Source organism: Salminus brasiliensis, chromosome 11 (genome assembly GCF_030463535.1).
Source record: "Salminus brasiliensis chromosome 11, fSalBra1.hap2, whole genome shotgun sequence".
Classification (NCBI taxonomy): Eukaryota; Metazoa; Chordata; class Actinopteri; order Characiformes; family Bryconidae; genus Salminus; species Salminus brasiliensis.
In genome coordinates, this window is record NC_132888.1 from 1,357,772 (window position 1) to 1,371,215 (window position 13,444).

General features: G+C 38.8%; 1 protein-coding gene across 1 annotated transcript in view; it reads left to right on the forward strand.

The window, feature by feature from the left end:
* ttpa (tocopherol (alpha) transfer protein) overlaps positions 1–7,843 on the forward strand; it is an 11,121-nt gene extending 3,278 nt beyond the window's left edge. Inside the window, 5 exon segments of the mRNA XM_072690963.1 lie at positions 488–641; positions 2,246–2,407; positions 2,410–2,438; positions 3,235–3,345; positions 4,906–7,843. Of these exon segments, the coding sequence (XP_072547064.1) occupies positions 488–641; positions 2,246–2,407; positions 2,410–2,438; positions 3,235–3,345; positions 4,906–5,118 (669 nt within the window). The 3' untranslated portion in view covers positions 5,119–7,843.
* The last annotated feature ends 5,601 nt before the right edge of the window (positions 7,844–13,444 follow it).

A 13,444-nucleotide genomic window follows, 5' to 3' on the forward strand; every position in this document is an offset into this window, starting at 1 on the left:
TACACTCACTGGCCACATTAATAGAAACAGCTACATTGTACTTCATCACTGGCCACTTTATTAGAAACACCTACATTGTGCTTCATCACTGGCCACTTTATTAGAAACACCTACATTGTGCTTCATCACTGGCCATTTTATTAGAAACACCTACCTTGTGCTTCATCACTGGCCATTTTATTAGAAACACCTACATTGTGCTCCATCACTGGCCACTTTATTAGAAACCCCTACCTTGTGCTTCATCACTGGCCATTTTATTAGAAACACCTACATTTTGCTTCATAACTGGCCACTTTATTAGAAACACCTACATTGTGCTTCATAACTGGCCACTTTATTAGAAACACCTACCTTGTGCTTCATCACTGGTCACTTTATTAGACTGAACTGCCTCTCACTGGACACTATGTGTGGTGTTGGTAGAAACTGACCCCTGATGAAGGGCTAGAGGGTGGCTCTGGTATAACGTGTCATTTCTCCACAGCTGCTGATTAACTATCATAAATGGAGGCAGGAGTGCCCTGAAATCAGTGCTAACCTCCGACCCTCCTCCATCATCGGCCTTCTGAAGAACAATTACCACGGTGTTCTCAGGTCCCGAGACGATGCTGGAAGCAGAGTTCTAATCTACAGGATTAGTGAGTTTCCTTCATTAACCTCTAGACCTTCATTAGCAGTGTCTTTTTAGTGCCAGGGTGTTTCTTACACATTACTTCACAGACAACATGAAAATGTTAATGAGCTCATACATATTAACGACCAGTATTAATGGCTCTGGATCCAGCTATACTGAATCAGAGCCCCATAACTGAATGAGTCGCTCGGCTGTCTAACGTTGGCTCTATTATCAATCCCTGATGATGCCACAGCCATCTGTCAGTGACTGAGAGTCCCAGAGAGAACAGCTGTCCTCTCTCTCTTTGGGTGGGTAGGACGGTCCAACCTTTCTCCTCATTACTCAGCGTGGGCGATGCTAGCTAGTGCAGGCACTGTTAGCTGAGATAACAGAATTAGCAGTTAGCGTTCTCCTCCGAGTGTGTTTAGCTCCGGTGGTGTTGTATTAGCGGCAGTCTAAGAAGATGTTGTGGAGCTTCTTCACATGTAACAGAGGAAGACTGTGATAGCCTTCACCCTCCCAGCACTGGTAGCATTTTAGACAATGGGGGACTGGATATTATTTACCAAAGTGCTATTTGGTAAATAAATAAATATTACAGTAATAGTGAGTCTCTTCTTCAAAGTTCACCATGATCAGTCCAAACCAACTACTCTGGAAAAAACAGGCAGCGCAGCGTCTCTCAAAAGTGACGCAACCACAGCTCTAGTGCCTCTGCTGGCTGGTTGCGGTATGATGTGTAGCTCCGCCCATTTTCATATGTTTTAATAACAAAACAGCCCCGCCCTTTTTATTTTTATCTCATTTTCCTCCTCTAAAGTGTCTTTCCATCAAAGACACTGAGGCTTGGTCTGGGAGAAGGGGCGGGGTCTACCATAAGAGTAGGTGAGTCTGGCTTCGCCTTAAATTGCAAATTTAACAACATGGCAGACAGTCCTAGTTTCATTTCTGCAGAACAGAAGGAAACGGAACCACAGCGTCCGTGTTTTCCACAGTTCAGATACGTTTTTATATTTGTGATTAGTCACTCGCCTGTACGACCAAATATGTTTGAAAACATTCTAAAAAGGATAATCAGAACATCAGGTCTGCTGTGATGTTTAGCTTTCGGTTCTTCCACGCAGAGTTTTTTCGCGTGACGGTGTAATGTTATGAATCACTAACAATTAATGTAACTGAGGTAAAGACCAGTGGTGTTAGATTTCACATGAACAGAAAAACCTCAGCTAAAACTGGTCATTCTCGTTTATGACTGAGCAAACTAATGCAGTGCTTTCCTCTTAACGTCATGGTAAATCTGTGCCTTTTATGAATCTGGCCTCACTGTACTGAGCTACTCCACTGTTCAGCTCTGTGGAGAAGTTTAGGCCGTCTTCAAGATCTGGAGGAGTTCTGACAGAGAGACAAACGATTTTGGGGGCTCAGACTGTCACCAGTCTAATTCTAACTGTTTCTTAGCGCCATTAGCCTAGCATCTCCTATTGTAAATGAAATGAAGCACACATCAGATACCAAACATTTCTTGGCTGATTTACTGAATCTGGGGTCAGAGATCAATTATATTACCCTGCTTTATCATTTAACTGCTTCTTTAAAATGATACATATATGTATTACAATTCTTCAGGTCAGTGGAATCCAAAGGAGTTCACAGCGTATGAGGTTTTCCGGGTGAGCCTCATCACGTCAGAGCTGATCGTCCAAGAGCGAGAGACTCAGAGAAACGGCCTGAAGGCTATTTTTGACCTGCAGGGCTGGTGCTTTGCTCACGCTTTCCAGATAAACCCGTCCTTGCAAAAAAGATTTCATGCGTTCTCACAGTAAGTATTTCCTGACGCGTTTAGAAATCAGTAGTTTCAGTATTCTAAGAGTTTCTAAGATTTTTGGTTCTGTTTTTGATTTATATTGCACTAATATTATATATATATAATAATATATAATATATATATATATATATATATATATATATATATATATATATATATATATATATATTGCATAAGGGATTATCCTGTGGGTCAGTAAAGGGGCATTAAAACATTCAGGAATTAGAGTGGCCACTCATCCAATTCTAATGATTAAAACCTGATATTATAGAAATAGATATAAAAAAAACAACTACATATTTAAAATTTTAGTTCAGCCATAACATTAAAACAAGTTGTGTGAGGTGGGCGGGGCCTCAATGTGCATCAGTGAGCCTTGGGTGTCCATGACTCTGTCGCTAGTTCACTGGTTGTCCTTCCTTGGATCACTTTTGGTAGGTACTGACCCCTGCATACCGGGAGGGACACCCCACAAGACCTGCTTGATGTTTTGGTGGAGATGTTCTGACCCAGTCACAGTCAACTGACCGTTCACTCACTGCCTGATATGTAGATCCACCCCTCGACAGACAGAAGCCACTGAAACCAGATTATCAGTGTCCTTCACTTTACCTGGTTTTAATGTTATGGCTGATTTGTGTGTTTTTTTGTATTTTATTTTTTTGTATATAATTTTAAGGACAGCTATTGATGAACTATCCTTATTCACAGTGTGTGTGGCCATTTCTGAATGTGTAATCATGCATTAACACGTTACTGATGGCAACCTAACACTTCTTCTGTTCTGCAGGACTCCTTTCCTTTGAAAGTCCGTGGCATCCATCTGATAAACGAGCCGATATTTTTCCGCCCAGTCTTTGCGATGATTCGACCATTCCTACCTGACAAGATTAAACAGCGGGTCAGCAATTTTATACAATTACTCTCCCTCACTGGCCATTTTATTAGAAACACCAACCTTGTGCTTCCATTCACTGGCCACTTTATTAGAAACACCAACCTTGTGCTTCCACTCACTGGCCACTTTATTAGAAACCCCTACCTTGTGCTTCCACTCACTGGCCACTTTATTAGAAACACCTACCCTGTGCTTCCACTCTCTGGCCACTTTATTAGAAACACCAACCTTGTGCTTTCACTCACTGGCCACTTTATTAGAAACACCCACCTTGTGCTTCCACTCACTGGCCACTTTATTAGAAACACCCACCTTGTGCTTCCACTCACTGGCCACTTTATTAGAAACACCCACCTTGTGCTTTCACTCACTGGCCACTTTATAAGAAACACCAACCTTGTGCTTCCACTCACTGGCCACTTTATTAGAAACACCTACCCTGTGCTTCCACTCTCTGGCCACTTTATTAGAAACCCCTCCCTTGTGCTTTCATTCACTGGCCACTTTATTAGAAACCCCTACCTTGTGCTTCCACTCACTGGCCACTTTATTAGAAACACCTACCCTGTGCTTCCACTCACTGGCCACTTTATTAGAAACCCCTACCTTGTGCTTCCACTCACTGGCCACTTTATTAGAAACACCTACCCTGTGCTTCCACTCACTGGCCACTTTATTAGAAACCCCTACCTTGTGCTTCCACTCACTGGCCACTTTATTAGAAACCCGTACCTTGTGCTTCCACTCACTGGCCACTTTATTAGAAACACCTACCCTGTGCTTCCACTCACTGGCCACTTTATTAGAAACCCCTACCTTGTGCTTCCACTCACTGGCCACTTTATTAGAAACACCTACCCTGTGCTTCCACTCACTGGCCACTTTATTAGAAACCCCTACCTTGTGCTTCCACTCACTGGCCACTTTATTAGAAACCCGTACCTTGTGCTTCCACTCACTGGCCACTTTATTAGAAACACCTACCCTGTGCTTCCACTCACTGGCCACTTTATTAGAAACCCCTACCTTGTGCTTCCACTCACTGGCCACTTTATTAGAAACACCTACCCTGTGCTTCCACTCACTGGCCACTTTATTAGAAACCCCTCCCTTGTGCTTTCATTCACTGGCCACTTTATTAGAAACCCCTACCTTGTGCTTCCACTCACTGGACACTTTATTAGAAACACCAACCTTGTGCTTCCACTCACTGGCCACTTTATTAGAAACCCGTACCTTGTGCTTCCACTCACTGGCCACTTTATTAGAAACCCCTACCTTGTGCCTCCACTCACTGGCCACTTTATTAGAAACACCTACCCTGTGCTTCCACTCACTGGCCACTTTATTAGAAACCCCTACCTTGTGCTTCCACTCACTGGCCACTTTATTAGAAACCCCTACCTTGTGCTTCCACTCACTGGACACTTTATTAGAAACCCCTACCCTGTGCTTCCTCACTGGAGCTTTAGAATGAGGATGACTGTATAATGCAGATATGAGCTCAGTAAGCTCGCAGCTCTGTAACGAAGGAAGTTAATGAACGTTAATCTCTTCTGACAGATCCACTTCCACGGCAGCTCCTACACAGCGAGTCTTTATGAGCACTTTCCGAAAGCTGCCTTCCCCCCGGAGTACGGAGGAACAGGCCCAAACCTGGCGGAAGTGTGTGAGGAGTGGACGGACTTCATCATGCAGTCCGAAGATTATCTCCAGGAACTCTCCGCAGATTTAGGAGGTGACTCCTCTCAGGGCAGCTCCTGTGGCCATCGCTGACCCAACAGTTTTGTGTGATGTTTCAGGGCGGCTGTGGCTAAATTACACTAGTACAGGATGATCAGGCTTAATTGTTTATTATTATGCACAGAAATCCACTGTAATATTAAGAGGTTTATAATTCTCTGGTTTACTGGACACTGTAATTTACTAAACAGCAGCTTAAACAGATTTTTACACTTTAGCGTTGTAGCTTTTTAAAGATTTTCTAAGAAATTTTAGAGATAATTTTGCTTAGACAGGGTTGTGACGGACTTTGACACGTGTACCTCTCAGCTTCTGACACTGCCTGACAATGTTGCAAGAACATTTGTGAGCCTTAACGATTTTCTGTTACTACATAAAAACACAAAAACACACTTTTTACATTTATATATTGAGCAAAATTTCAAATACAATCGTGTCTGAAAGAGTACACTATATGGACAAAAGTATTGGGACACAAGCACATTCGTTGTTTCTAGGGTATTAAAAAGAGCTTATACTGCTTTTGTTGGAGTAACTAGATTTTGGAGGAGCACTGCTGTGAGGAAGCGTTAGTGAGGTCAGGACATTGGATGATTACTACCCCACCTCATCCCCAACTCACCCCCCAACTCATCCCAAAAGTACTGGATGGAGCTCCTCCACCATCATTCCAGAGAACACAGTTCTTCCACTGATCCACAGCTCCTCAATGCTGGGGGGCTTTATACCCCTCTAGTACTTCTTCTCTACATGGACTAGACAAGCTGTGTGTGTGCATTTGCACATCTGTGTCAGCAAAGTAGCTTAATACAGTCATTAGAAGGGATGTCCACAAACATATGGACATATATATTTATATACAGAGTATGTGAAGTCTTGCTTTCAGTAACTGCTGTGAAACGTTTGAGCTGTAAGTTCATCTATACGTTTCCAGTAACTGCTGATCAGTCAGATGCACGACGGGTTGGAGGAATTCTGGGGCATACTTTTTTTTTATTTTTAGAAAACTGCGTCAACTCAGCGATGCTGGAGGGCTTCCTTCAGCTCTGTCTATTCCTTACACAACATGGTCTGGACTTTGACCTCCCCTTCTCTTAAAATGCTGAATTTCCTCAGTTTTACCATTTCTTTGTTGACTCACTTGAATGCTTGGGGTTGTTGTCTTGCTGCATGACCCAGTTATAGTTAAGCTTCACACTCTTTCAAATGAAGATGTTACAAAGGGCTCTTTAAACAATGCCAATGGAAGAACCATGTTGGGTTCTGTAAAGAACCATTTTTGTAAAAGAGATGTGCGGCTGAACCTTTAAACCAGTAAATAACTTTTATATCAAGTAAATAACTTTTATATCGATTCTGGCACAATCCAGAATTCACAGGTCCGTCCGTAATGGCCAACTGTCTGGGACCCGAGGCAGCAAAGCGTCCCCAAACCCTTGATACTACCACCCCCATGCTTAACAGTTGGGGTGATGTTCTAATGCTGGAATGCAGGGTTTATTTTTCACCAAACTTCATTTTGCTCAATAAATGTAAAAACTCTAGTGTTTTTTGGATGACTAGTTTAGTTAGGACTTTAAGTTTTAGGTCTGGAGACAGTTCTGGTCATACTTATGCAGAAATACAAAACAACTGTAAAAGTTTTACAAATTTCCCAGCAACACAGAATATATGCTACTACATGGATCATAAATGGTGCGATGTGGTGTGTAGGCTGTATCAGTGCTGTTAGCCCTGTATATACAAGGTTAACATGAATATTATCTTAATATTATTCAAATAGTAATGTATTTAAAGAAGTGCTGAGGCAGAAAAGCTTGACTAATTTTTTAACATGTAAAAACTTATTTTGTTACAGTATTTTTGTAAAAGTAACCTGAAACATAAGAAGATAAGACTTTACTGCACAACAACACTGTGACGTTTGTTATTCTGTCTAGTCGAACTGGACAGCGGTGTGTTTTTAGTCCGAGTACTTGAGGCCTACAAAACTGAGGGAGAGTTCAGGACTGGACTTTTTTCCCACAGGACTGAACCAGCATTCACTGTGAACCTCTAAACACCACTAATGTCTGTAAAACCTGTCTGTCATCTGTAACTACATCACATAGTCTACATGGTTTCGGTTTCTTCTGCACATACTCAAACTTCAGGTTACATTTAATAAGGCTTATATAGCTGTTTTAAATGTAAACATAATTCCTCATGAATAAAATAGTATTGCCAACAGTAAAATAAACAGTAAGTAAAATAACATGTGGAAATTATATTTACATTTAAATCAAGTACATTCACACACTTTATAGTTTACGATGCAAAACTCAGGGGGCTTCCATACATCACTATCTTATAAATACTATACTACACTATAAATATATTGATGTTATGTATTTGTAAGTTTAACTTTCACTATAGTACAGTTTCAGCTCTTTAATTGAGTTAGATTGGGATACAGTACCATACTCTCACTATAGTACAGTTTCAGCTCTTTAATTGAGTTAGATTGGGATACAGTACCATACTTTCACTATAGTACAGTTTCAGCTCTTTAATTGAGTTAGATTGAGATACAGTACCATACTTTCACTATAGTACAGTTTCTGCTCTTTAATTGAGTTAGATTGGGATACAGTACCATACTTTCACTATAGTACAGTTTCAGCCCTTTAATTGAGTTAGATTGGGGTACAGTAACATACTTTCACTATAGTACAGTTTCAGCTCTTTAATTGAGTTAGATTGGGATACAGTACCATACTTTCACTGTAGTACAGTTTCAGCTCTTTAATTGAGTTAGATTGGGATACAGTACCATACTTTCACTATAGTACAGTTTCTGCTCTTTAATTGAGTTAGATTGAGATACAGTACCATACTTTCACTATAGTACAGTTTCAGCTCTTTAATTGAGTTAGATTGGGATACAGTACCATACTTTCACTATAGTACAGTTTCAGCTCTTTAATTGAGTTAGATTGGGGTACAGTACCATACTTTCACTATAGTACAGTTTCAGCTCTTTAATTGAGTTAGATTGAGATACAGTACCATACTTTCACTATAGTACAGTTTCAGCTCTTTAATTGAGTTAGATTGAGATACAGTACCATACTTTCACTATAGTACAGTTTCAGCTCTTTAATTGAGTTAGATTGGGATACAGTACCATACTCTCACTATAGTACAGTTTCAGCTCTTTTATTGAGTTAGATTGAGATACAGTACCATACTTTCACTATAGTACAGTTTCAGCTCTTTAATTGAGTTAGATTGAGATACAGTACCATACTGTCACTATAGTACAGTTTCAGCTCTTTAATTGAGTTAGATTGGGGTACAGTACCATACTTTCACTATAGTACAGTTTCAGCTCTTTAATTGAGTTAGATTGGGATACAGTACCATACTTTCACTGTAGTACAGTTTCAGCTCTTTAATTGAGTTAGATTGAGATACAGTACCATACTTTCACTGTAGTACAGTTTCAGCTCTTTAATTGAGTTAGATTGGGGTACAGTACCATACTTTCACTATAGTACAGTTTCAGCTCTTTAATTGAGTTAGATTGGGATACAGTACCATACTTTCACTGTAGTACAGTTTCAGCTCTTTAATTGAGTTAGATTGGGATACGGTACCATACTTTCACTATAGTACAGTTACAGCTCTTTAATTGAGTTAGATTGAGATACAGTACCATACTTTCACTATAGTACAGTTTCAGCTCTTTAATTGAGTTAGATTGGGATACGGTACCATACTTTCACTATAGCACAGTTTCAGCTCTTTAATTGAGTTAGATTGAGATACAGTACCATACTTTCACTATAGTACAGTTTCAGCTCTTTAATTGAGTTAGATTGGGATACAGTACCATACTTTCACTATAGTACAGTTTCAGCTCTTTAATTGAGTTAGATTGGGATACAGTACCATACTTTCACTATAGTACAGTTTCAGCTCTTTAATTGAGTTAGATTGGGGTACAGTACCATACTTTCACTATAGTACAGTTTCAGCTCTTTAATTGAGTTAGATTGGGATACAGTACCATACTTTCACTATAGTTAGATTGTGATATCACATGTTTAAAATGTGCTCTTAGCTCTTTCCTCCTCATTCCACTTGAATGGCTACATTAGAGAGACGCCCCTTTGCTCCGCTGCCCTTTGGTCCTGTTTTTGGTTGGTAAATACTGCTGGACGTTGTTGACTTTCCTTGAACTGGTCATGTTGGCAAGCGTATTTCATTCCTGCTCGTCTTTTACTCGACTCAAGTTTCACCTGCATTAACAGTTTTATTACTACTGTATTTCTGTCTTAGTGAAGATGGTGAATCAGGTTTTTACTGAAAATGAAACTACCTGAAGGAAGTGCCTTACATTCCTGCTTCACTGTGGAGCGTTGTCATATTTGGAGTCATGTTTACAGTAAATGGTCACACCTATTCTTTGTATATATGACATTAAACCGCCGGTGTCTCAAAGTTCATTGTGTGAATTTCCTTATTCTTTAACGGTTTGGTGATATAAACAAATGTCTGCGTCCAGTCAAGCACTTTTGAGCTTTTTAAACAAATAATGAAGGAAATTCAGCTTTTTATGTCACTTAGGCTGTTTTCATGTATTATGAACATCTGATAATCTAATGGAATAATACAAATAAAGTAAATATTTTGGCCTCAGGACTGTATTGAAATGTCTTTCGCTGTCTATCAGAATTTTATCAAATAAAATACTATATTCACTTTATGTGTTAACAGTAATAAGCCAAATAATAACATCATATTAATTTAGCACTTTTTTTATTTATAACTTCTATAAAGATATTTTAGCTATTATACTTGACCAAATTAATCACAATATCTTGATTCTATTCATATTAACATTTTAAATGATGACATATCTGAGTTGTTTGGTGACAACATATAGAAACTCTCTGACATTTAACTCTATTTTGATTTCTGTTTTGTATTTTTCCTCCAGATGTGACCCAGTTCTTTATTTATTGTGTCTTACTGTCGCCCTCCTCTGGTAAAACGCAGTCTTGTGATCTAAAAATGGGCAGTGGTTTAATGTTAATAAGGCTTTCTTCATATTATGGAATGGTGGTCTATCTCACAGAGAAATTGTCTTTTTTTATCTTCTTTATCTTTTGAAATGAAGGATATCAGACAGGAGCTGGTCCCACTTTCCTTCAGTAACAGCCTCTTATCCTAGAACATTGCTGTGAGGATGATTTCATTGCATTCAGTCTCACATGTGTGAGAGCATCAGTGAGGTCAGGTTCTGATGTTGGATGTTTAGTTCTGCCACTCCAAATCATCCCAAATAAAAGTACTGGATGGAGCTTCACCATCTTCCACTACTCCACAGCTCAATAGCTAGTCCAGGCCTGGTACTGGGCACAGTGACCTTAGGCTCATGTACTCATGGTTGCCCCAGAGAGTCCTATTCTATTGGTCAGTGCCTTTCTAAGGAAGCTGTGAGATGGACTGTACATGTGCGCTCTAGTGACACCCCTAGCCAGATGTACAACTGGATAATGAATACGGTAAGATGTGATGTCATACGAGGACGCTGAGTGTAACTCTTACTCACACACTGAAATGTGAACAAATCAAGCTGAGTGTCTGTGAATAAACATGTGTGGCCACAAAATCCATGAAATGCATCTATACAGCATATGCCCGTATGTTTGTGGACACTGTTTCTAATAAATACATTCAGGTACTTTACGTTGCACACCTTTCCCTGTAGAAGCACTGCCAATAGATTAGGACATGAGTTGAACTGAAAGACGATTGGTCATACGGGCACTTCTGCGCTTCTATCAGAAAATGCAGCACTTCTCTGAGAAAGGTGTTGCAGTTACAAATGCTGGGGTATTCTCATTCATTTATTTATTTATTGTTGTTTGCAGTGAGAAAAAAAGTCAAATTTGATTTCATTCCACACAGAACTCCAAAAACGACTGGAATTACTGGCTATTAAGTATTAGTATTAAGTACTGGTATTAAGGATTAGTATTAAGTACTGGTATTAAGTATTGGTATTAAGGATTAGTTTTAAGTATTAGCATGAAGTATTAGCATTAAGGATTAATATTAAGTTTTCGCATTAATCATTAGTATTAGTAATAAGGATTAATATTAAGTTTTCGCATTAATGATTAGTATTAGTATTAAGGATTAGTATTAAGGATTAGTATTAAGTATTAGTATTAATGATTGGTATTAAGTATTAGTATTAAGTATTAGTATTAAGTATTAGTATTAACTATTAGTATTAAGTATTAGTATTCAGTATTAGTAGTAAGTATTAGTATTAACTATTAGTATTAAGTATTAGTATTAAGTATTAGTATTCAGTATTAGTAGTAAGTATTAGTATTAAACGAGTAGTATTCAGTATTAGTATTCAGTATTAGTATTAACTATTAGTATTAAGTATTAGTATTAACTATTAGTATTCAGTATTAGTATTAAGTATTAGTATTAACTATTAGTATTAAGTATTAGTATTAAGTATTAGTATTAACTATTAGTATTAAGTATTAGTATTCAGTATTAGTAGTAAGTATTAGTATTAACTATTAGTATTAAGTATTAGTATTAAGTATTAGTATTCAGTATTAGTAGTAAGTATTAGTATTAACTATTAGTATTCAGTATTAGTATTAAGTATTAGTATTCAGTATTAGTAGTAAGTATTAGTATTAACTATTAGTATTCAGTATTAGTATTAAGTATTGGTATTAAGGATTAGTTTTAAGTATTAGTATTAAGTATTAGCATTAAGTATGCCATTAAGGCCTATTGTTTATTATTGCTGATTGAGTGAATGTTTATGTATTGATGTTTCTGCTGTAGTTGTTGCATGGTCCTACAACCTAGGCCTACTTGAACCCCCCTGACCACAACAGTGGACCCCTGTGTGTCCTCAGTGTCCTCTTCACTAAAACTATACTGGTCACTCTAAACAAAACACAGTCAGGAGTGATAGGAGCACAAACCTGACTGTTCTGGATCTCTCCCACTAATCAACTTTTACGGTGAAGCTCGTTCACAAAAACACAAGAGATTTTTACATGTTGAAGAATCTGAGCTGTAAACTGATGACTCACGGTGAACTGATCAAACGCTCAGCCACCTCGGCTCTATCTCTGGGGCTGAGGAGCGTTTGAAGGCCAAATGTTGGGAAACGACTCACCTCCCCCGTTCAGGACATTCACAATGATTAGGTTATTCCACAAAATCAAGGTGAAGAGATGAAGTAGAGCCTCAACTCCCAAACAAAAAGGACAAAAGGACTGTAAGACAGGAGGATGAGGAGGAAGAGGATTACTTAATGAATTAGCAGAAATCAGGAGTCACTTAACCTGGGCCTTAAACTAATAAACAACAACAACAACAACAACAACAACAACACATTACTAAAACATATTTGACATATAATCAATAACATTGATTTACCATGCATTACATTACCTTAGCTCAAGGCCTACACATGTATAGCGGGTATCACTACTCTACAGTAATAACAGCCTCTACTCCTCTCATTAAGGGGTTACTTGGAACATTGCTGTGAGGGAGGTTTGATTGCATTCAGCATTAAATGAAGCCAAATACTAATGTTGGATGATTTGTTCTGCTACTGCAACTCATCCCAAAGGTATTGAATAGAGAACCCCTTGGCCCAAACGTTTCTGGGAGCTTTATATTGACCTAGTCCCAATGGTAGAAGTAAGGGAAAAGTAGAAGAGGGCGCCACCTACAGGTTATATGAAGCTACAATCCATGCTGTACTTGGGAACACCACGTCCAAATGCACATCTGCAACCGTTTAGCCCATTATTCTCTTTTTCTAAACTCTAAATAAATCTCTGAGCCTAAATCTGAGTCACATTTGCACTGTATTATAGTCTAAATACTGTTTATGTAAAGATTTTCTTGGTCTCTAATCGATTTGTCCGTTCCACCTTAAATGGTGCAGCAGTTACATTGGGGCGCCTGAGGCGCCCCAATGTAACTGCTGCACCATTTAAGGTGGAACGGACAAATCGAACAGCAATCGAGTTTATCCATTATTAGAGCAATTATGTAATTAATGTTCACACAACGTGTTTAAAACTCGTATAATCATTTGTTTTGATTATAAAAACGACTGTAAACGTTATATAACATTATATAACACCGTTTATATATAAGCAAAACAACAAACTCCCAAACTCTCGCGATGTTTGGCTTCTTCCATCTTGCCACGTTCCCGTTGCTGTGCTGAGATGGGCGGGGCCACGGCGCAGCCAGCCACACGATTGAATAAACGCAGCAGCCTCTCGACGCCGATAGGACAAGATTT